Below are 25,896 nucleotides of genomic sequence, written 5' to 3'. Positions count from 1 at the left end.
TGTATTCTTAAGAAGCAAGTCTTTTTGCTTATTTTCAACTTTATTTTCTGTACTGCTCTGAAAAATCAATTAAGATTATCCCCCACTGCCTATTTCTCATGCTCTTAGTATTCTAACTCTTCTCGATAACTCATATTTTACTTGAGCATTTTATGGCTCATCTTGCCCACTACATTGGATCCAATGATTCAGAAATGTCCTAAAAAACTTAAGATCACACAATCAGAGAGTTAAAGCTGGAAAACCCTTGGAGATTACTGAGTCCAAATCTCCCTTATTTGACAGCTGAGGAAATTGTGCCCAGAATTATACAGCTAGTGCAGGGGTGGGAAACCTGTGGCCTCAAGGCAAGGCAAAGTAGCCCTCTCAGTCCTCAAAGTGTGCTCTTTGACTGAATCCAAGGATGCAGAGGGCCACATGTGGCCTCGAGGCCACAGGTTCCCCATCCCTAAGCTAGTGAATGTCTAAGACAGGATTTTGAACTCCTGCCTTCTTGACTCCATGTCCGCCATCCTACCCACCATGCCACCTTAATCTCCTCAGAACTGAGAGTGCCATTTTCTGAACCTAATTTTGCATGCTCAATAATTCACAGATTTACCTTAGCTGCAGGAATATCCCCTCCTCAATGAATGTCACACTTGTATGGATGAAACAGGGGTTTACAGTCAACAATTCTAGTCTACATTACCCAAATATCTTACCAGGAATGTATGTGCCTTTATAACAGATATGCAAAGATTTTTTTTTTAAAAAGTTAAATATTTTGAAATGAAACAAGAAAAACTACAGGATTGAAAAGTTAACATCTGTTTTATTGAACTAAAATTGGTGTAGAACAGTGGGGGCAACAATGGCTCAAGTGTTCATTAGGTTAACAAAATGCCCCTGTGGCATTTTACCTTTGAGAATCCTAATATGAGTTGTGTGGAACCGAGAAATAATGTAGGTATGTATTTTTTTAAACACTTCAAAAAATTCAGAATGGAGCCTCACAGCCTTGTTTATTTAGTCTTCATGTTACAAAACGCTTTGCAAACATTCTCTGTTGTTTTCCTTTAGTAGTGTTGGTTTAATATTCTTCCCCAAAAATGTTCCTTTCACAGTGCTGGCTATATTAACTCTTCCCAATTAGGTATGTGGAAGGAAAGGATTTAGTAACACTTAGGCAGATAGCTAGCTGTAACATCTTCAAAAGTAGTGAAGGCATATGCCAAACATATGTGGTGAGTTCAACACTGCCAGAAAGGCAATGAACTGGCTAAAATGTCTCAGTAAAGTTTTAAAAATAAAGATGGAATGAGTAGAACTATCAAGTTACAGTATATCAAGTGATGGATCAATTGTTTAAATCTCATTTCAGAACCTTGCTTTTAACTTGTGAATCTGCCTTTGCTTCACATAATACAGTTAAATATAAGGGAAAAGGAAATTCTTATAAAGATTATAAGATGATTTAGAGACATACAGAAATTAACACTGAATTTTTTAAAAAATAAAAGTAGCCAGCAATGATCTAAACTTGTTTCAACCAGCTACTCTGCAAGAATCAAGATTGACTATGTCTACTCAAAAGGTTGATCCCTCTTCCTAATTTATCACTTGAGAAACAGAAAACTAACAAAATGAGGAAAAAAAAATCTGTGGTTTATTTTGGCTTTTATAAAACTATTTAGCATCATTTTGGTTTGATTTAAATCAACTGTTCATTCCATTTCATAAGACTTTACTAAAGAAGAAAAACTCTTAACGAGCGCTTGCAACTGGTTTAGACTAACTGCAGCGAAAGACATACGACAACCTTGAGTGATGCTATTTTACTAGTACTGTTTCTCTCAAATGAATCAAACTGTATACAGAGAGTAATGGAACTGAACCTGCACCATCACCATCGCCTGAAAAGTTTCATTTGGCTTTCATCTGAGAGAATCTATAAATCTTGCAGTGAGAGATTAATATTGTTAAAAAATAGCACTTTGATAAGTTTATACACTTATTCAACAGAGATGTAGACTAGAGTAAGAGCAGATATGTAGATTTAAAGAACTACATTTTGCAATCAATAGATGGACATACATTTTGCAAGGATATGCCCAATGCAAAGGATGCCATCTACATTAAGGCTTTTACAGTAGGTGGTGAAGCCTAAGGATGTGCAATGCTGGACTATAAATGTGATCTCCAGCTGAAGTAATTACCCAATCTGTAAACCAGAAGATGTGCTCACATGTTTGTGGTAGTTAGTTTTAAGCAGGATAAAATTTTGGCTACAAGGAGAGTCTTATTTGTAAACATATATTTCAACAGGAATTGGCATGGAAACAATTACAGATGGTCTTACATCACAACTAGAAGAGAAGTGACTTGTACAGGATGATGGGCAGACACATATAGGTAGCCTTTTCTCTCTTTTTCTGTTATTTAAACTTACTTTTTAACTGAAAGATGATCCGTAGGGTCCCTTCCAGCTCTAAAATACTATGACTTATAGACTTGAAGATTTGGAGTTGTACCCAAGCCTTTAAAAGCATATATTTCTTGTCTTAAAGCCAATAATTTTTTGTTAACCAACCAATTCATCATCATCCAAGTAGTTAAACCAATGAATTCCTCCTGGGATTAACCACATTATTTATAGATAAAACGCTTGAGAGAGATTGATGAAATCATAATATGTATAAAGATCAAATTCCACCTTATCCCTGAATAAATTCCCCTTGGTTGGTGTATATATTGTTTTAAAATTTGGAAACCTATTAAGATCTAATAGTGATTGTATCAATTATGAGGTAAGAGAAAGAGCACCAAGAGTCTCAATGATGAGTAGTAAAATACCGTGAATTCTGCTCTACATAGTAATAGACCTGTTGTTTAGAGTAATGTGAAAAAGATTGGTGAATGTCCTGGAAGGACACTGGAGAGAAAGTTCTCCCTCCCATCCCTGACTACTGGATGATGACATAGTACCTCAAGTATCCTAGACACCAAACATATTCTGGTTTACAGCGATACACAACAAATTTGGTTAGGTTATGTTTTTTTGGATGCTGGAGACATTTATTAAAGACACTACCAAAAATTTGGCAAACATTCCAAAAATCAGATTTGTAAACATAATGCTTCCCTTTTCAATTGGCAGCACTTTGAAAAGACAATACGGTACAGACAACACAATTTAAGCCAATGTTAGTTCAAAATCCTTACATGCTTGACCAAATAACTTATGTTCCCACATGATAAAACAAGCGATAGTTTAAATCAAAGTAAACAGATAAACTGCATGAAATGAAAGTTTGTGCTGTTTGATGAATCACAGTATTTTATAGTTAAATATATCTGTTCTTTGTTATATTCCTGTCACCCAGGAGAAAAAAAAAATCTTTAAATATACATTTCATGTAGGCAATAGCTTCTTTGCATATCTCTCTTCAAAAAAATACTTTATAGTAGTATATAAATAGGTCACCTACATGTTTAATTTTTATAATTTTGCCCCAAAACTATAGATCAGTTTCATTTTCATAACATCGATTTTCCCCAACATTAATAAAGCTGACAAACTGTTGAAATGGAAATGCTTTTGTCTTCCACAATAGAAGTAGCAATTTTATAGGAAAAAACCTACAGTAACACTCGTCAGTTGTTTTAACCTGAGCGTTTTGGCCTACTAAGAGTAGCAGCTTTTTTTCTTCATGCATGCTCACATCCACACAACCTCTGCACACATACAGTAAGTACAAGCACACTCTTACAGACGCTGGTAGGCCACGATGTGCTTCTCCATCGCTTTAATAAAATGGGAAGCAGTGTAGCTAAGGATTAGCTACACTATGTATACAACAAGCAAACACCTTAAGGCAACCATTGCAATGGGGGGGGTTTTAACCTGTAGGGATAAATTACTGTTCGAGATCAAGTCAGGCTGCATATAATTTATACGTACATATACACACACCTTTCTATTTCTTAACCCTCCAAAACAATGTTTTAACTTTTTTTTTTGTATTTTGTGCAAATTTCTAAACCTTCTACCAATTAAGGCAAAGAGTTCAAATTAATAAAGGTAAAAAAAAAAAGGCCTATATTTATCCAAAAGCATCTCAACTTGCTACATTGTTATTTCTTTGAAAATGTGCACAACCTTTAAGTACAGACACTGGACCCCCAATATCTAAAAGTGATCTCCATGGACAAACTAAAGTCTTGAGGGGGGAGAAAGGGACCAGAAAAAGCAGCTTCAAATATGCAGGGAAGCAAAATAAAATAAAAAATAATAATAAAAAAAAAGTAACTCAAAGTTTGCTAATACTGAAACTTTCAACTGACAAAGTTTCAATTTTTTAGAATCTTAGAGCAACTCATTTGGAATTTTAAATAAATAAGCTTAAGTTTATTCACATCTTCTGGTCTAAGCAGGGGTCTAGTGCCAGGACCCTGCTTGCTGTTGGTCGAATTCACCTATGAGTCTTTTGATGTGAGCCAACTTGTTATGAAGATATTCACATCTGTATTTTTCTTCATGGTAATTGGGACTAGACTGTAGAATGAAAAAAAAGGGAGGTTTTAGAAACATAGACAGTACTTTCTTACTACAGAAAACAAAATACTGACTGTTCTTACCTGATTGATCTTCTTATATTCTTCTAAGACTTCTTCATGAACAGTCTACAAAACAAAAGGTTTGAAATGAGAACAGAAGGCAGAATTCTTCAGGAAATATTAAAAATTAATCTCATTGATAGGAGGTGAATTTCATTATGAAGTTTGCTACTTACTAACGCAGAAGGAAATAAAAAATCCATTACTTATACCCTAACTCACTGAGTAATCCTGTAAAAATGGTGCAACTACATAAAGTGTATACAAAAAGATTAAACCCTGTTAAATCTATCATGTAATGAATCTCTAGGGCATGAGCTTTCAGGTTGTTCTTCCATAAGGGTATGGGGAGGATAGATTTATACTGATTCCTACTTATTCTCATCTGTTCCATTTTGTCAGGATTTTATATGCATTTTATGGCCACACAACAGAGCAAATGCAATCTGCCTTTCTTAGGAAGGGAGGATGTGAGCTAATTCGATCCTTCTTTTACGAACTAGGAATAATTCCCTTAGCCAAAGGGTTGGGAAACACTTCAAGTACTTATGTTCTAGGTTTCCTAAGTGTGATAACAGTTATCACTTGAAATAAAAGTTAGAGCTCAGGGACTTGGGTAGCTTGAACAAGGCTGGGAAGGTTAAATCTGAAGGTGGGATAACACACTTATGCTATTTGCTTATATATCTCTACAGTTTTAATTATATATTGTCATGAGTGTTTAGTAAATTCTTATTTCAATGGGGTTGAAATGAGGGTAAAGTCATTCCACATATTTTTAAGGACATAATAAGGATTATAAAAGGATATAATATATAGATTAAGTGCTAACATATATGAGTCTCAGTAGTTAGTAAACAAATGTTTATTAAATGCCTACAAGGTGCAAGCTAACATACCAGGTACTGAGGATGCAAAGGCACAGTAATGCCAACAAGGAGCTTACCATATAATGGGGAGGAGAATGAGACATGCAAAATATTGTACAAGGAAGAATTGAGTAAGTGCAAAGGAAGAGATTCAGACACAGTGCTATGAGAAATCAAGGACTTTCTGTTAAAGGGAGATTAGGAAATGCTTAATAATTGATGATTGACTTGGATTATGAAGTAAGGGAATTTTCACAAAGAGCAAAATGGGAATGGTGAACGCATGTCATCTATGGGGTGATGGCATACACAAAGGCAAGAAGACAGGAGAGATCAGGATGAAAATGAGGCAGTCCAACTTGGCTAGCATGTTGAGTGAAATGGAATAATATGAGATAAATAGTATGAGTAAGAGAAGTAGAGTAGTGACAGATTGTGGAGGACCTTGAATGCCAAGATAAGACATTTATACTGCAATTGTTAGTTACAGGTTTTTTTTTTGTTTTTTCAAGGCAATTGGGGTTAAGTGACTTGTCCAGGGTCACACAGCTAGTAAATATCAAGTGTCTGGTCTGAGATGGGATCTGAACTCAGGTCCTCCTGACTCCAGGGCCCATGCTCTATCCATTGTGCCACCTAGCTGCTAGTATAGTTTTTTTTAAGTACACTAACAACACTGATCAGTGCATTAAGATTCACATAAAGGATAGAGGAGAGACTTGAGGCAAGAAGGTCAATTAGAAAGCCATTTCCCACTTTACTAGAATTGGCTGGTAAGTAAAGTGAGAAAATGAGGAGCAACATTTAATAAAATTATGTAATAAGCTCTTATCTGAAAAACACTAGTTAGTAGTCATGAGTGTATCATAAACACCAATTTGACACATATGCTTTCTCCACATGAGCAAATTTCTGATGTGGCATTACTCAGATATTCCCCTCAGCATACAGTAAGAGAGGAAGTTAAGAGTTAGAACCCAAATGAATATTTGAGCAATTAAATTAGAATGTGGGAAAGGTTAAATCAGACATAGTGGCAAACTTAATATTGTTATATGTGTTCATAAGTGTTTTGACGATTTAAAAATTTCTTTTGGGTGATAAATGCAAAAAAAAGGAATTCCTAATAGGTAATGTTTTCTTCAAGCACCACAGGCTCTGGGCATAGAGCATACATACTATGCATGCTCTAAGAGATAAGTCCTCATTTTTACCCACGCCAAGGTGGTACTTCTCTCATGGTCCTAAACATTATGGATTCAAAGAGTTAATATACCTCCAAAAAGGACACATTGCTTCCACTCATGGGACAAAATTCAACATCTCTATCAGTAATAATTTTTTCATTAAAGAGCTCTTTGAATTACGTGTTGCCTCTCTAATTTTAGATTAAGTCAAACACCACATAGCTGTACTTGGGAACAGAATGACTGGCCATTCTCTGCGCACTGCAAAAGGGCCAAGGTTCTCTGATAGTGGGCTTGCACTGTTTAGTTAGAGATGGGGGACAGGGACAGAAAAGTTTAGTCATGCTCATGAGGTCCAGTCCACCCATTTATTACCTGATACTCCTTGGAGCCTGGAGAAAGGCGCTTACGTTGTGCATCGAGTTTAATAAACCTTCTAGCAACAGTCTCCATCCTGGCATGCAAAGTTCTGTATTCATCATACTCTGCATTGAAGTCATCTTTATAATTCTGGCGTTGTTCATGTGAGACAATAGCAATATATTTTCTAACAAAAAAATTTGAAGGCTAATATTATAAGGCAGAACATATAAAAATATAAGCATCATCATTCTGACTGAAGATTTTATTTAAACATTTGAAAAAACATCTTTGATAACTTCCATTTTCATGCTTCTATTACCAATTGAATTGCAAGAAAAAAATTACAAATATTACCTTTGCTGAGTTATCATAAACAAGCTATCAAAAGCTTAAGGATTTAAATGATATTCGAGAAAACTTAAAACAATATCAACAACAACAACTTGGTGACAGAATTAAAATGTCTTCAGGCAAAAAAAGAATAATTTATGGAAGATTTATTCTCTTAAAACTACTTTCCAAAAGCAGGCTACCACTACATTAATCAGATAAAACTATCTGACACATTGAGACATAAGGAATCAAGAAGAATTGCAAAGTATTCATAACTACAGGAAAGAATGCTCCAAATCACTAATAATAAGAGAAATGCAAATCAAAACAACCCTAAGGTTTTACCTCACACCCTGACCAAAAAAGGCAACAGTTAATGTTGGAGGGGCCACGGAATGATAGGCACACTAACTCCTTGTAGGTGGAGCTTTGAAATGGTAAAACCATTTTGGAAAGCAATTCGGAATTATAAAGTGACTTAAAATGTCCACACTCTTTGAACCAGAGACTCTATTATTGGGCTTATGCCCCTATGAAGCCATCGATAAGAAGAATGTCCCCATAAACACCAAGATATTTATAGCAGCACCTTTTATGATAGTTAAGAATTAGAAACAAAGCAGATGCCCATTGACTGGAGAATGGCTAAACAAATTGTGATACATGAATGTAATAGGATATTACTGTGCTCTAAGAAATGATGTGTGAGATGAATACAGAGAAGCAGGGAAAGATCTATATGAAATGATTCAGAGGGAAGTAAGCAGAGCCAAGCAAACAATATACACAATAACTATAACAATGTAAACAGAAAAAGCAACTGTACACCAAAAAATAAAAAGTAAATCTAACAAAATTATACGAATAATGCCTACATGGTCCTAACTCCTCTCTCTGCAGGTGGGTATGTACATGTGTGTGTGTATATATATATATTTTTATGACACCCCCCACATATTAAAATGCAGAGTTGTGAATATTATAAGCGGAAATTATGACTTGGATACCTCCTGCTTTCTATAGGATCACAGGTTCTGTTGGAATAGAAAATAATCAAGCAGCAGGAGGATGGAGAAATTGAGTCAGGCAAACCCTGTTCCAAATGCATTATGAACAAATGTACAACATTCATGAACCATGAAAAACTAAATGGAATTTAGGATAGTGTTTGAATGGACCTTTGCCACTGTCAAAATCTTATGTTAGATCAGGCCAGACTTTGTGCTATCCAGATTTTCAAAAAACACTCTTTCCAAAATAATTTATAATATATCCTTAGAGTACTTTAAAGTTTCTATTAATGAAGTGATTGTATTATTTTGAGAAACAAACTTAATTATGAATGACAATTCCCTAAAACATAGGATAATAAATTTAGAGCTGAAAGTGACCCCATAGGTCTTCTCCAGAGGTATCAAACTCATGGCCCACAGTGCTGCTGAGTGAAGTCAGGACCAGATTAAAATGGGAAATATTTCACCAACAAATAAAAATACAATAAAGCATACACAATGCTAATATGTGGTTTTCTAAGTCAACATGCATTTGCCAGGGATCCTCATGTACAGTTTAATGGTCCCCATTTCTATCTGAGTTTGAAGCCCTGATCTAATCCTATGCCCTTATTTTGTGGATAAAGAAACCCTTTGTGGGTCCCCAGCTGTTACAAATTGTGTATGTTTTTGGACCTTTTCAATATATTGACCAGTTGTGCTGATTTTTTTCCCCCTCTCAAAAAATACTATTTATTATATGGGATGGTTTTCTGAGGGGGGAAGGAGAAGGATACTTGGGATAACCATGATGATGTAAGAAACAGAAGATATGAATAAAAACTTATTTAAAAAATAAAGTCATGAGGAATTTGGATGCTAGCATATAACCAGAATAATGTTATTATATTTTATAACAGAGCAAGGGTTCTTAACCTAATTAAAAAATCATTATCTGCAGTTCAGCACAATTGGTTGCCTTTTTAATCCTGTGCATTTTATTTTATGTGTATTTAAAAACATTATTCTGAGAAGGGGTCCATAGGCTTCACCAGAATGCCAGAGGATTTATGACACAAAAAAGTTTAAGGATTCTCACAGAAGAAGTTGTCCTTTAGCTCTTCAAGAATTACTGGCAATACAAGTATTTCATAAGGTGCAAGTTTGCATCTTAATTATGTCATACCTTTTGTAGACACATCCATAGGATATAAAAGAAGTGTTAAGAAGTGTTATTGATAGTTCATTTAAAAATCACAACAACTGGGGGCAGCTAGGTGGGCAGTGGATAGAGCACCAGCCCTGAAGTCAGGAGGACGTGAGTTCAAATCCGGCCTCAGACCAAACACTTGACACGTATTAGCTGTGTGACCGTGGGCAAGTCACTTAACCCCAATTGCCTCACAAAAAAAAAAACCAAACCAAAAAAAACAAACCAAACCCAGAACAAAGTCTATGCTCCAAGGCAGAGAGGGAGAAGACACAGGGATTATAATCATGCCTGATACAGTGTCAGAGATAATGACTTTGAGGGATCAGAATGACAAAATTTTATTGATTGCTGAATTTAGTTTTTTGAAAACACTTATATGTCACACTGTATGGAGGGTACCTGGAAGCCAATAGTATACATTTTAAGATGAGGTTACTACACTCTCTAACATAAGATTACTTTTAATTTGCTTTCCAACTCCATTTATTACATGATCCTATCGATTTCCTCATAATGGATATACTACAGATGCTACAGGAAACAGTGATTTAATGCTCCACTTAGTATATTTATTCATGCTGAGTAGGTATGCAAGTTTAATTTCAGTGTAACTGAGATAGCATACCCATGCCAATTTCAAGCCATCCTGCTGGCCAGAACTGCCAAGGAGGGGCAAATTAGTCTTTATTGCAAGTGGATTGCCTTGACTGCACACCAGAGGGAGCACAGAAAAAAAAAGAAGAGAATTTACTGTGAATATCAAGAGAATAGGCAAAATGGCTACATAGAACATCAAGCTTAGTTTTATTTCATCATTTAAAATATTTATCCCTTGCCAGATTTATGCTTTCCAGCCAAAGTTAAATTATCTTATTTAGTGGTTCCAAACCATTTGGAATATGTTAGGTTATATGCTTTAGGGTTTTGTCAGTATTTTTCAGCTTCTATTTAAACATTTTAAAAAATTTCCTTAAAATTAAAAAAAAGCTCACCCCCCCCCTTTTGTTTCCAAGAATGACATTTAAAGTGGTACTAGAGCAGAGAATAAGCAGCAATAAAACATGCAAAATAAAAGCAATCACTCTTTGAGATACTTTGCTATCCTTAAGACTGAGGAGGTAGGATAGTAGAAAAGAAAGGTAGTTTAACCCACATCCACTTTGCTAATTATTAAAAATCCTTATAAAAGTGTTTAGTTGGGTTAAAACTTCTAGCTAGGATGAAGTTTAGAATTATGGGGGAATTATTTGTCCGCTAACTTTGTCCATGGAAACGAGATAAAAAAACTTACACTGACACAGCTGACCACCATGACCTACTTTTGTCTCAGGACGGTGGTCTGTGTTGGTTCTAGTCACACCTGCAGGATGGATCCTTCTGAGTATCCTTTGCACGACAATTATCTCTGAGTTCTATCCCCAGTGTGTCAGTTTACCTGAAAGCCTCTGTCCTGAGCCTATTCTTTCACTACCTTCTCAGTGATTTCATCAGCTCTCATGGAGTCAGTCTTCCCTATGCTGACAACTCTCAAATCTCCATATCCACCTCTCATTTTTCTCCTGAGCTCTAGTCAGGCATCTCCAACTACCTAGGTATCCCACAGGCACCTCAAACTCACCACCTCTTAAAAAGGAGCCATTCTCCCCTTCTTTATACCTATTTCTCCTAATTAATTTCTTTGATTCTGTTTAGAGTGCCACTACTCTTCTAGTCATCCAACTAACTCTTCACTCTTACTTATCCCCCCTTCCCCCATATCCAAGGTATTATTGTCAGGTATTATTGATTCCATTTCTTGAATCACATCTAATGTCTTCTCTCTCATATAACAGCTAGGATAACTTAGGTCACTATCATCTCTAATTTGGACAAACCAGCTTTCTGGTTCTCCAGTCCAGTCATTCCATCCTTCACAAAGCTGTTACGTTGATATTCCTAAAGCACAGGCTGGACCATGCCACTATTCTGCTCAAGGTGCGTTCCTGGGCCCACTGTGATAAAAAAACAACCTTTTCTACTTTTCAGTAAAGCTTTTCCTAAACTGGCTCCAGCCTATCTTTCCAGGATGATTGATTACCTCCCTCACTTATTCTATACTCTAGCCAAGCTGGATGCCTTTCCTGTTCTCTTTTTATGACATTTATATGGTTCTCACTTCTGTACCTATGAATAGCCTCCCTCACTCTCCCCATGCCCTGACTACTCTCCCCTTCTCACCTGCCAGCTCTAGGCTGATTACCCCATGCCTTCTAGCCTCCTTCAAGCCTCTGCTCAAGGGCATCTCCTTCAAAAAAGCCTTTCTTGATTCTCTGTTTGTAGTATCTCCTAAGTGTCTCCTAACTCAATGCATCACTTGGTATCTATTTTGTAAATATCTTCCACTAATTGATCTGTGAACATGGGTCTGTATTCCACCTCCCTCCCCCCTCCCCCACCTCCCTCCCCCCAGCCAGCCTTCCACCAGAGAATGTCAGCTCTGAGGGCAGGGACTATCTCACTTTGGGATTTTTATTCTCAGTGCCTAGCATAATGCTTGGGACATAGTAAGTACTTCATTAATGCTTACTGATTCATAATGTGAAAATGGCTGGTTAATTGATTAGGGTATCAAACTTCTTAAAAGTATATAAACCCAAAGGATATGAACAAAGTTTCTCGTTCACCCCTCACTCATTTTTGTATGTATATGTAAAAAGTTAACAGCACAGTTTGCTAATCACAAACATCAACACAAACATGTATAAGGGACTATAAAAGAGCTACTTAAAATTGTGGTTTCTTTTGAAAAAAAAAAATGTAGTTACAAATGGCCCTGAATTTCCATTAGATGCTGAAGATTAAAAAAAATTAGAATCTTTTCATATTCCTTTACAATGAATCTGTCATCACTAGTTATGTGGACAGTGGGAGGAGGGGTTGGTTCCATACACTAATAGCCAATGTACGACAAAGTACATTTTACCATTCCATCACGGTAAATCCAACATCTCCAAGAAAAGAATTTAGGACATGATACTGTCCTGTCACTTATCATAATAGAGTGGCCAGTTTATAAAGAACAGTGCAATTTCTGTAGCTACTTAAAAGCATCCTCTTTAGCCACTGAGTCGGTACTGTCTCCCCAGCTGTCGGTGCTGCACTGCTGACTGTCAAAGGCACTGCAGTGCCAGCTCAGCAGACACTGCGAAGTAGCTGACTTGGTCCTGGCTGCTACTGTTTTTGTTTTTAGGCTTCTCTACAGAGCTCTAAAATCATACACCAATTCAAATGAAAGGGATTGTTTAGCACTACTTCTTGCATGCCTTTTGAACTATGCAAGTAATAATTAGCATGGAAAGCATGCTGGATCAGGAGGCAAAGGAACTAGGTACAAATCTCAGCTTGCTACTTATTAGCTACCTTACTTTCTTCAGTTTCTTTATCCATAAAATAAGGACTTTGGATTAGATCAGGGCTTCAAACTCAAATAGAAATGGGGACCATTAAACTGTACATGAGGATCCCTGTGGGATGCGTATTGACTTAGAAAACCACATATTAGCATGTTTATGCTTAATTGTATTTTTGTTTATTAGTGAAATATTTCCCAATTGCATTTTAATCTGGTCCTGACTGCACTCAGCAGCACTGTGGGCCATGAGTTTGATACCTCTGGAGAAGACCTATGGGGTCACTTTCAGCTCTAAATTTATTATCCTATGTTTTAGGGAATTATCATTCATAATTAAGTTTGTTTCTCAAAATAATACAATCACTTCATTAATAGGAACTTTAAAGTACTCTAAGGATATATTATAAATTATTTTGGAAAGAGTGTTTTTTAGAAAATCTGGATAGCACAAAAGTCTGACCTGATCTAACACAAGATTTTGACAGTGGCAAAGGTCCATTCAAACACTAACCTAAATTCCATTTAGCTTTTCATGTTTCATAAATATTGCACATTTGTTCATAATGCATTTGGAACAGGGTTTGCCTGACTCAATTTCTCCATCCTCCTGCTGCTTGATTATTTTCTATTCCAACAGAACCTGTGATCCTATAGAAAGCAGGAGGGATCCAAGTCATAATTTCTGTTTATAATAAAATTCACAACTCCACATTTTAATATGTGGGGGATATCATAAATATATATGTATACACATGTATATACCCACTCAAAGAGAGAGGAATTAGGACCATATAGGCATTGTTCAAATTTCATCTTAAAGGGAGAACAGACCTTTAAGTGTTTGTTCTAGGATTTGAAGAAAACAATGTATTGCTGTCCTTTATATAATTAAAAAGCATGCTGTAAATCCCACTGATTCCACATTTACTAATAAGTAAGCCTCCCTTTGGGAAGCTAGAAAATGACCGCCCCCTGACTAAGTCAGGCTTGTCAGCTTTGAAGTATTGGAGAGCTAAATTCTTCCATATTCAAATGTTTCCTCTACCCATGGGAACAAAGAGCAGGATTCTTGTACACTTAAAGGGTACTGAACAGAAGAAGGATGGGGCGGTACTACATGCCTAACCAGGAAAGTTAGTTGGCAGGACTAATTTTAGAAATACCAGCTTTTTTAGGGGTAGTCTTTTAATGGGAAAACATTGTCCAAATATTTTGTTTTTTAAGCCTTCTTAAATTTTCTAATCTGGAAGTCATGCAGAGAGAATTTGCAGACTTTTAAGCCCCACACTATCATTTTCTGGTGGCAGACATTTCAACTTACATTAAGTAATCTGGTAGTTCAATAGCTGATGAAGGATCTGTGGAGGCAGGGCAAACCTCTTCAACTCCTAGGAAGAAACAGAATTTTAATATGTTCATCACCTAGTACGGTCATACTAAACCTCGAATTCTAATCCAGATCAGAAGCACCCAGAACACTCTTCCTAGAAATTCTATTCTGCCACCTCAATGAGCAACAGTGAGCAAGGAATACAATTGAACATGAACAATAGAGGCCATATGACTAGCTCTACCATGGCCAATACCAGGCGTTGAAAGTGCATTGGCTACTGCAGCGTCTGCACAATAAAGGAAACCAATCTTAACCCAAGGTCAATCTTCTATTATTTCAAGAAAAGTTGTGGCATCTGCACAGCATTCAAGTACGGTGGTGGCAGATGCAGTCAAACAATTGGAGATACAAGTTTTACATCAACATCTAATTTTCATGGGATTTGAACAAGACAGACAAGACAATAATGTGAGGTAGCAGACTGCTTTAGTCACTGTATTTTTACTGCCATCCTTTTTGGGGGGAGATGGGGAGGAGTATGAAGTCTGCTGAATTGTGTAGGAAGTTTTCCCATCAGTTTTAAGACACTTAAAATAAGGCAGTGCTATGCCCTAATGCATACTGAACTAACCTCGTAATGCTAAACATAGCTTTAAAAAAAGAAAAGGAAAGAAAAGAAAAGAAAAGAAAAAATAATGTGTAAGTCTCTGAGGGCTGTTATGAAAGTGTGCAGAATTCCCACAGTATTCCATTTGAGTAAACTATCTTCAGAGAGTATGTCTAGTGGTTCTTTTAATTAGAAGAAATTTGTGCCATCCAAAGTAAAGTGAGGCTAATAAACTAATACTCTACCACTCGCTTGCTGGCAAACCTTAAATCTTCTTCGCATAATAACAGTGAACACTTTGCAACATAATATCCTTTTTCCTTTTTCCTTCCCCTTGCCTTACAATGCAGAGCTCTCCTTCTAGAGCATGCAGACTTTTTAAGTTTGTGGTTCTTAAGCATAGTTGAGGAAGGTTTGGATAAAAAAAAAAAAAAACAACAACAAAAACCAAAACCCATAAAAAACAAGCAACCTGTGACTATTATCCCTTGCCTCTCTGTGTGAGCCAAAGGAGATTACATCCTGGTGGATACCCGAGTACATATCATCTGGTCCCTTTCCCTGGTCATTAAAAGGAGACTGATTTCAAACCAAATTCAGGCAATGTGGCTCTAGATTCTCTTGTTGTTTTTCTCCAACCAGGATTAGTTCTGGGAGGCTCCAGACTCTGAGTGAAAAACTGCAAGAAGCCTAAGACTGAATCTGTCAAGGAAAAGGAGTCTGCCTCCTACTGAACTTCTGAGGAAACACTGAACCTGGTAAAGAGTTGACTTGACCATCTCAGAAGTCTTGAAATGTGTATCCCTAAGTATCAAATTGCTCTGGACCCCAACACCAAGATTAAGCTAGAAAAAGAATTCTATCTTGCAGGCAGGGGGAGAGGTTAGGAGACAGCATAATTTTAGAGATTTGACCTATGAATTCTGAATCTTGCACTTCTGAGGTTACTGAATTATTATGCCTCCTTTTTATCTGCCTAAGTTAAATATTGTAGGTTTGGGGGAGACTGCTTCAGACTCACCATGCTGTGAGTCTATATAAGTACTTTAAAGTACTCTATTATACTCAAGTTCATGTTAATGATGAATTTCACTACAAACAGATTCTACTGTACCACTTCTGCAGACTTTTTCACTGCTAAGAGCACCATATGGCAAAAAAAAAAAAAAAAAGTTAGATTAGAGAACTGTACCATTTCAATTCTATATACAAATATAGAAAGTAAAACATGGCACTCCTTAAAACCTTATTCATACACTTGACAAAAGTAGTATTTTTCTGGGAAATTCTGTCTTAGTCATCTCCTGCATTTATAATTAGCTACAAGATTGAAAGATGGGCTTGGATTCTTCCATTTTTTGGTAAGCCTGACCTCAACTCTTAGAGAAGTAACTCCACAAGGCTAGTATTTCCTTTTGAAAAGTAAAAAACTGAATTGTATTATCAGATTTTAAGTTCAATGCAGTGACTTCAAGAAAGCACCTGAGGAAAGCTCTATTGTGGGAATTACAGCATTTTAGCTTAGTGTTTTCTCTAAATGGGGCTTTTTAGCCTTTCTTTTTTTTTTTTCCAGCTAAAGCAAGGTTTATTAGAGCATCCGTCATATTGGGCATCTAAGTATTTGTATTGCTAATGCAAGCGGGCCAGATTTTAAGAATCTGAGCTCTTGGCTAGATTATAAGAATCTGAGCATTGTAGCCTATCTTCTTTTTCTTTTTTCTTATAATATTAAGCTTCTGCCAGAACATATAGACTTCCTATGGTTCTTAGGAAAAGAGAACATTTGATCTAGGTTTGGATAAAAGAAACCTATGCATATCATCCCTTGCATTTTTGTTATCCCTAAACGGGGGGGTTAATGGAAATCCAGAATTTTCTTAATTATGTTACTTTACTGATATACAAGACTATTGCAATACAAAACATCTGTATAAGACTTATCAAACTAGTAAAATAGCAACTTATGGAAAGTTGGCAAGAGTTTGAGTGGAGGTGACATTCTGAATCCTCAAATTTAATTTAATTTGCAAGTTCCAAAGATTTTTAAAAAATATTTTCTCAACTCTAATGCTAATTATAGTAGCTATATTTTTTTCTGGGGGAGGAGTAATTAATAAATATTCTTATTATTAAATAAGTTTAAAAATGACATTTATAGCTGTTAAAATCTCCTGTAAAGCTTCAATAAGACCTACTTTCTACAAGAGGGCTAAAGGACATTCTTGGGAGGACTTGACAGCATTAACCCTACTGTTTTATTACCAAATACTATACATGTTAAATCATATTTAAAGATCTTTTTAAAAAGTATTTTCAAAGGAAACTGTAGAAAAGACAGTGCAAAAAAAGGTTACAATTTGCCATAATGAAAAATGTGGTCAAGATAAGGACTTAACTAAGGAACTGGAGCTCACTTGGAGAAAAACCCAAGAAAGCCCACCCCATTTCCCCCAACAATAGAGACAGCAGTTCATTGGGAACCAGTAATTCTTAAAGTCCCATCAGCATGCCCACATTAATGCTTTAAAACATTTATCTTTTTAGAAATTTCAAATACCTTCATTTGAATCCAGACTGGGGTTATTTAGCTTGGCAATTTCATCTTTTGTCTTAAGGTCTTTCTCCTTTTCCTCAATGTCCTGTTTTTTAATTTGGTCCTTTTCCTTATGTTTTTTAGATTTTTTTTTAGATTTTTTATGCGACATTGAATGTTTCTCTTCCATGGGCTTTGGACACTTCAACAGGATTGAATCAGGTGGTGGGATTTCCAAAGAAGTCCTAGAGGTATATTTGTCCTGCTGGTCCTCAAAGATGCTACCATTTTGACTAAAACTGTCAATAGGTAGGTCTTGAGTCCCCCGGCCTTCTGGAGTGCTAGGGGAATTGGAGTTGGAATTTACAGTCTGAGGAGGATTTGAAACTGGAAGGTGGGTTGAAGGAAGAGGTGGTGGAGTAGGGGTGGCGGCAGCTGCAGGAGGAGGAGGTGGTGGAGGAGGAGGAGGAGGTGGTGGTGGTGGTGGTGGAGCCACAGCAATTTTTTCATGGGTGGAATTCAAATGACCGTTTAATGTTGGGTGAACTCTATTTGTTAGGTGAGATATCCGAGTTTTTTTATTCATTAAAGGATCTATGAAATCTGAATCCAAGAGGCGTTTCTGAAAAACAATAATAGGAAGGCAAACAAAACAGGCTAATTGGCACAAAGATGGAACACAAAATTTAAATGACAGGTTAATGTACATCCAGTAGAATAGCCTTGCTCACATCTTAATGCTAAGGGTGCAACTTTAACTTTCCCTCAAGTGTCAGCAACAATAAAAAATAAATGTGAATGTCATTTAGCAGTCTGGCTCATGGACATATTTCTTAGATGGTATTCAGATCCATCTGATCAGATCACCACCTCTCTGTAAATGCCTCTGTCACAGAGATCTTAGGGCCTCCTAATAGTACTAAATAAAGTAAGTAGTCAAGCTCTGCTGGCCACAGTTGACCTAGTTTTGGACAGTGTGAGGAGGAAGCAATTGATACCATTTCACCCTGTGAGAACTAAACAAGACCTGGCAAAAGGCAACAGGCCAACATTTATTTAGTCTCTCTCCTAATGTGTGAAAATGTTCCAACTTTAAAATGAGTATTATGGCTTGTATAAATTATTTCATCTATCTCGGAATAGGAAGTGATATTGTCACCAAATTATAATCATAAATAATAGCTAGCATTTATATATGCTTCAAGGTCTACACAGTGCTTTATAAATGTATTTAGCTTGGCAATTTCATCTTTTGTCTTAAGGGGTCTTTTTCCTTTTCCTCAATGTCCTGTTTTTTAATTTGGTCCTTTTCCTTATGTTTTTTAGATTTTTTTTTTAGATTTTTTTATGTGACATAAAAAGATCTCACAACAACCCATGGAAATAGGTGCTATTATTATCCTTGTTTTATAGATAAGATATACCCACATATCTAGTAAGTATCTAAGGGCATATTTGAACTCAGGTATTTCTGACTTTAAATGTAGTGCTCTATCCACAGCACCACAAAGGTGCTTCTAGGTTATAGGAGAGATCTAAGTGACATCAGAAAAAAAGATAGGGAAAGATTTTGACTTAATCAGGAGAATATCTACTGTCACAAAGATATAGATGGATCCATCTACACCAGGGATTCTTAACCTAGCATCCATGGATCCCAAAGGAGTTCATGGGTAGATTTCAGAGAGTTGATAAAGCTGGATGGGATGAAAACTACATCTCTATTTTCATTAACCTTTAAGAGAAATTTAGCATTTCCTTCAGGTACTTAAAAACATCTTTTTGAAAAGGGGTCCGCAGGATTCACCAGGCTGCTAAAGGGGCTCATGACACAAAAAAGATGAAGAACCCCCTTTACTATATGTAGAAAAGATGGGCTTTAAGTAAAAAGTGAAGCAAGGCAGCTCAAAGTACAAGTTACAGGTTTAAAATGAAACGTAATATAATACTGTAGGCTTCATGTGTGAAACAAACAACATAAGGAATAACCAATTCATTCACCTACTCTCTCATAGAATTTAACACCATTTATTTGCCACCATGAAGTATCAAATCTTTCTCAGTATATAAATAGATCAGAGTATAAGTAGTGTCATAACAGTTATTTGCTATGTGGGTAAAGCTCTGACAAAGTCACAGCAAAGCCACAAATCCAAGTTTTCTTTTCTCCTATGTTCCTCACAACATATCTCCAACATTTCCTAATAGCTGAAGGTAAATTTCTTAACAAGGAGCTTGGAGAAGTTATGCACCAGGGATAATGATGAGGATGAATTAACAGTTGCCATTAAACCCAAGGCATGCTTCATTACTTTTTGCCACAGGTCACTTCTATTCCCAGTACCGGGCATGTGTGCCGAGAGTGGGAGGTCTATTCTGGTCATCAGTACCACCAGGGATCTGGGTCAACTGCCAAGAATGAACGATCAAATTTGTTTGAGGCTGCTTCACAAGTCTTGGGGCAGAAATAGATTATGTTCAACCTCAGGCAGACTGGTTCTGATCTAACCCAGAATTGCTCTGATCTCCCTCAGGATTAGGCCTAATCCACTGGGGTGTAATTCCAAAACAAAGGGGATCCTCTGGAACACCCCAGTTCAGAAAGGTTACAACCTGACTGGCCTCTGGGAGTTGAGAGGCATGGCAAATATTTGTTTGCTTCCTTCTATTCAGTGACAGACTTCTAATAACAGTGATCCTCTTACTTTATGCTTTAAGAAAAAAACAAAAACAAAAAAGAAAAAAAACACATCAAATTTTTTATTGTCTTGTAATTCAGGTTCAACATTTTTTCCTCACCCCTGGAAAATATTTTATTTGAACCTACAAGCATATTAAAAACAAACTTGATATTTTTCTTTCTTGAAAAAGGTGTGAAAATAAAGCTCTAAAAAGTGAATTAGGCTTTAAATGTATTAAGGAAGGCCTCCAGCAGTTTAAGTGGATTATCTAAGGGAGTATTTATTAGAAAGAAATGGCTAAGAATCAATCAGGCTGAGGTGTTTAGGGGTTGCAATTTGCACCAGTAGGTCAGCCTACACCCAAGGAGAGTACACCTTCATTTAAATATTCAAGTAAGGGAAGTTCATTTTTAAAAAGAATATTCAGATGAATGCTTTTACAAAACAAATAATTGTTCTGTAATATGAATAGCCACCTTCTAGATTTACATCACTTAGCTTTTTTAGTAGTGGTATGTAATCTTTTTTTTTTTAGCCACTTTTTCTTTATGACCCTTTGTTTAGGGCTCCTAAGAAAATTGCTAAAAAGGTTTCAAAAAATTTAAATTATACACGTTTCTAGTTTATATTAAATTTCCTGAATTTCCTACAGTAAATCACAGAATCATGGGGCTGGAAGGGACTTGAGAGTCACCTAGTCAGTTATCAAATGGAATAGAAGAAAATCCTGTTATGATAGTTAAGCTTTAGAACAACCACCACAAAACTGTTTTGTTTGTTGCACCAGAGGGTCAAAGTGAAGCATTCCTGTTAGGACACCACTGGGAGTGAAAAGAGCACTGGACTAGGAGCCAAGGGACCTGGGTTCTAGTCCTGGCTCTGGCCCCTCTCCAAGCTGTGTGGCCTTCAGCAATCACTTCCTCTCTGTGAGCCTCAAGTTCCTTCATTTTCTACAAATCAGGGTCAGACTCGATGATCTCCAAGGTCCTTTTCAGCTCTAACATTTTATGATTCTATGATTTTATGAAGTACCTGAGAAGGAGAAGATGCAGCATCTTTACTAGAACATATAGGAGATTCTGAACCGCTGGTGCTGGTAGCATTCTGAGGAGATGGATTTAATTTTCTGTAAAGGACACACATGTTCCAGGTTATACTAAAGATTTAATCAAGACTTTAGAGAGAAAAGTTTACCCCCTGTTTCTCCTCCCCACTCCCCAAATCAAAACAACATTAACTGCCAATGTTTATCATCATAATTTTATTCTTCCCCTTAAAAAGCAACAAAACAACTCACCTAGACAGCACTAACTCCAGCGACTGTCTGTCTATCTCATTGTATCCAGGCCAATCTTTTTGGAGCTCTTTAAATACATAATCCTTTAAGGTATAAGAGAGGTCCTTGGGATTCAGGTTGGCTACCTACAGCATAGGACACAAGAATATAGGGCATTAGACCAATCTGTAAAAGAAACTGCACTGGCTTCCTATCATCGATCCCAGGATCAATGATAAAGTTCTCTGTTTGGCACTCAAAGCCCAAAGTTTATCGTGTGTGTGTGTGTGTGTGTGTGTGTGTGTGTGTGTGTGTGTGTATGTATATATGTATATGTATATGTATATACGTGTGCGTGTATGTATATATGTGTATATCATGTTTTGCCTAGCTGTTTTTGGGGGCAGATCGGTGGTGCAGTGAGTGCTAACCCTGTAGTCAAGAGGACTTCAGTTCAAATTCGGTCTCTGACACTTAGTAGCTGTGTGATTCTGGGCAAGTCACCTCATCCTCTTTGTTTCAGTTTTCTCATCTGTAAAATGAGCTGGAGAAGATAATGGCAAACCACTCTACTATCTCTGCAGAGAAAACCCTCATGGAGAGTCAGACAGGAATAACTGACCAAATAACAACTTAGTTGTTTGCATGTTGTCTCCCTCATTAGACTGGGATCAGAGACTGCTTCTTTTTTGGTTGGTTTGTACTTTTGTTGTTCGCCTTTTCTTTTTATCTCCAGTGCCTGGCACTATGCTTAGTAAATGCTTGCTGCCTCACACTGTAAGCTACTTCATACTTCTTCTAATACAGAATCATGGACAGCTAGTGGTGGAGAGGATGGAATGCTGGGCCTGGAATCAAGAATACTCATTCTCCTGAGTTCAAATCTGGCCTCAGACACCGACTAGTTGTGTGAGCCCTGGGCAAGCCACTTAACCCTGTCTGCCTTAGTTCCTCATCTGTAAAATGAGCTGGAGAAGGAAATGACAAACCACTCCAGTATCTTTGCCAAGAAAAACCCAAATGGGGTCACAAAGAATAATCAACTACACAACAAAGTATAGAACCAGTAGCAACTTTTAAGATTTACACTTAAAAGTCACTACTGAATGAATTAGCATATAAGAGATGGCTAATTTGGTACATAGTAGATTTCATTAAACATCCTTTTCATTTTATTTTAGAAACTCTTTTTTTTTTTTCTTTTTTGGGCATCTAAATGTTTTCTTTCTGAAAGGCTTTTTCACTTACATTATTCTGATATGCAAAGATACGTAGGAAAATATCATTAGGACAGACGAGGAGAAAAAGCATTTCTGGGATATGGGAGCAGTTATGTTTATCAATATCTATACATGTCTAGTTATAGTAGTATTACTCTCCAAACAGAGTTAATTCTCAAATTACCTATGTTCCTCTCACACACATACCTTAAAAGGAGACAAAACAACTGTACACTTGAATTAAATTAAAAGTCATTAAACTTTCACATTAAGAAATATTCCTTTGGCCACAGTCCAGAAATAACCTCACCTTAGAAGAATCACTGCGATTACACTGTTAATGTTTATGTTTTACCAAGCCTGAAAACATGTTTGCTATATATTACTCAAGCCTCCACAGATATTTAAATAGATTTGAACTACCTCCTACTTTCTAGTAGCTAATAGAATCATCCCAGGAGCACTATAGGTATAATATGACAATGAACAGGTAAAAGTTACATGCAAATAAGTTTATCAATTTATTTTTTTACCTCTATCTGCTTATTTTCACCAATCCATTGATTCCATTAACTACACAAATTCATGGTTTCCAGAAGTTATCCTCCCTCCTCCAGGTTAGATGAAAGGTATAGTTTACTGACATTCTACATTGGAATCTCTACTTTTTGGGGGGGAGGGAATTGTGATTTCCTTTTGTGATTTTCAAATCACCTATCAAATATACTTAACTAAACAGTTCTCTCATTGCAACTCAGCTGAAATTTATACAGTTTGTACACTGATGACAAGAAATGAATACCTGAAGGACCTGTTATTGGTAATAAGGGGAAGAAGTCCTGGTGCAGGAACTCCCTCCACCAAGCAAATTGCAACCCATCTATGACTTGGCATATTAGACTTAGAGAGGTGACTGAAGTACACAGAGGTTCACAGACTTGTTCAGGATCACATAGCTATTGTCAGAGGAATTTTCTGAACATGGGTCATCCCAACTCCAAGTCCAACATATGACCTCATCATGCCATTTGTATCTATGATATGAAAATGAATATGAACTATTAATTTTGTGGTAGAAAAATTATAAGTGAATGATAATATTAACATTAAATTATATCTGCAATATTTTTATGTAAGGTCACCAGATTTATATAGTGCAATGCCTGTTTTCCATTAGGAAATCCTTAGGATTCCCACTATCCTTTATGAAATTTATGACTACTGTCCTGAATCATCTGTAGCTACATCTCTGGCTACCCTGACCACTAGCTGTGACAGGCACAGGGTGATTCAGCACCAAAATCATTCAGGCCATGACGAAAGCTGTAATATGATTTACAAGCAAGAGTGTCATGACTCTATTGAATGGTCAACAAACCTCAGGTTATTAATAGCAGAAATTTTATTTTCACTTAGAGGAAAAGAAGATATTGTCCTAAAAGTATGTCAAAATGTTATCTTTTATTTATTTTTTATGTTTAGATGCTTTTAAACCTTTATTTGAAGAATATCATAATTTTTGATGTTTTCTTTTGAAAATGAGACCAGTTATTTTAACATTAAATCATAAAGACGCTGTGGAGAGGTGGATCTTGGAGTCAGGAGGACCTGGATTCAAGTTCTGCCTTTCAAACACCCTAGGCTGTGTAAATGCTGACAAATCATTTAACTTTTCGTTACCCTGGGCAACTTTTTAAGAGTGTAAGTTACAGAAGAACTGCTATATGCATTGGTAGAAGGAGTTTCCACATTAACAAAATCACAAGTCCAGGTTTAAAAAAAAAAGGTTAAATCTAAGTTTATTCTAGTAAAGCAAAATAGAAAGCTAACCTGAATGCCCAGATAATTTGAGTAGGAAAACCCAGTGATTTTTTTGCTTTGATTATCTGCCTATTGAAGGTTGCTTTGAGGTTGAATTATAAGATAGCTGCTTCAGTTCCTTCCTTTCTAAGCACAAGTCTGGCCTTAACATTTGAGCTGATTTTTCCTGTGCCAGGAAACTCTATAGAGTTATAAGGTAAAATTAAGAACAAAGTCATACATGTTATTTGAATAAGGAACAAGTTAACAAAGTTTCCAAAAATATTTAGCTAATTTTAAATTGAGGCATAATCATCTCAGCTAGAGTTTAGTTTGAGGAGCTCACTCAATCAACTCACTGAATTAACAACAACTTTCAAAGGATGACTTGTAACAATCAGGTTGAGCAACAAATCAGCAAACATCCCTATTGGCAGAGGAGGAACAGGATTAGTTTAGGCAGCTTCTCAACTTTATTACTCAGGGGATGATTAACCAGTTGGTGGACAATCCCTTGATCTTTCTCTTTCCATCCTTCGTCCTTTGGGGCAAGCTTACTATCCATTTCCAAGGACATCAGAGAGAAAGGAAAGGCAGTGAAATTTTTACCAATATATTTATGAGCTGCAGAGATACTAGATTTAATTCAATTAGGTATAATTTGATACACAAAGTATTTAAGTGCCTATTCAACATAAGGCACTGGGGACAAAAAGACAAAATTGAATCAGGCTCTGCCCTCAAGGAACTTCTACTTAAGAAAGGTACTAAGATGAAATCAATAATGCTCTGTGTTGGGGGCAGGGAGAAAGGACGGGAGGCTTACATAGCTAATTTAAAGGAAATTAATTTCCTATGAATTTCTTCTATCCCTGCTTTGCGTAGGCTCTCCTACTGTTATTACACCTTATGGTTTCTAGTGATTCAGAAGTCAAGAATCAGAAATCACAAGAATCACATAGTATGGGGTCCCTATATATTAGGAATCCTCAAACAACTCCCTCAAACGCTCCACTCATCAATGCATGCCCACAGTTTTAAGACATCTTTGTATAGAAATGTGCACATGTACCGTACTTGAGGCTTAAAAACACTATGCTTATCCATTTTGTCACTCCTATTAGTGTCACCTCTGTACTCCAATGCAATAATTTTGTTTGTTTGATTTGTAACCTCCCTGTAGTACACACCTTTCCCCCAAAGAGCTTTCTGTCATATGAACTTAAACTGATTTTGTTTCTTGGATTGTTTTCAAAAATACTCAAATCACCCAATACCTCAAGATATGATTATATATGTGCTAGGATGGGACAAATTGAGGGTTCAGTATCTCTTCTTTAATTCTTCATATCATTTAGTAGATAATGCCATGAACATATTAGACATTCAAAGAGGGAATAAAAAGCTTTTAGTCTTCAGAGTAATAGATTGAAACCTGTTAAAATTTTTAGTGAAACTTAATAGCTACTCCTTAAAGTGAAATTATTTTTAGAAAAAAC

At 36.4% G+C, this 25,896-nt stretch overlaps 1 protein-coding gene across 1 annotated transcript in view; it reads right to left on the bottom strand.

Moving 5' to 3' along the window:
• Positions 1 to 794: 794 nt before the first annotated feature.
• The window catches only part of ELL2 (elongation factor for RNA polymerase II 2), a 96,032-nt gene continuing 70,930 nt past the window's right edge, over positions 795 to 25,896 (bottom strand). The window contains exons 6-12 of the mRNA XM_027838493.1: positions 21,399 to 21,523; positions 21,134 to 21,227; positions 17,445 to 18,042; positions 14,269 to 14,335; positions 7,031 to 7,202; positions 4,621 to 4,665; positions 795 to 4,537 (exon numbers count right to left, since the gene is read on the bottom strand). Coding sequence (XP_027694294.1) covers positions 4,421 to 4,537; positions 4,621 to 4,665; positions 7,031 to 7,202; positions 14,269 to 14,335; positions 17,445 to 18,042; positions 21,134 to 21,227; positions 21,399 to 21,523 — 1,218 coding nt within the window. The 3' untranslated portion in view covers positions 795 to 4,420. The remainder of the gene's footprint in view (positions 4,538 to 4,620; positions 4,666 to 7,030; positions 7,203 to 14,268; positions 14,336 to 17,444; positions 18,043 to 21,133; positions 21,228 to 21,398; positions 21,524 to 25,896) is intronic.

This window comes from Vombatus ursinus, unplaced genomic scaffold (genome assembly GCF_900497805.2).
Source record: "Vombatus ursinus unplaced genomic scaffold, bare-nosed wombat genome assembly UNPS02014828.1, whole genome shotgun sequence".
Taxonomy (NCBI): domain Eukaryota; kingdom Metazoa; phylum Chordata; class Mammalia; order Diprotodontia; family Vombatidae; genus Vombatus; species Vombatus ursinus.
The sequence above is the reverse complement of the archived record's forward strand: the minus strand, read 5'-3'. Positions and strand labels throughout refer to the sequence as shown.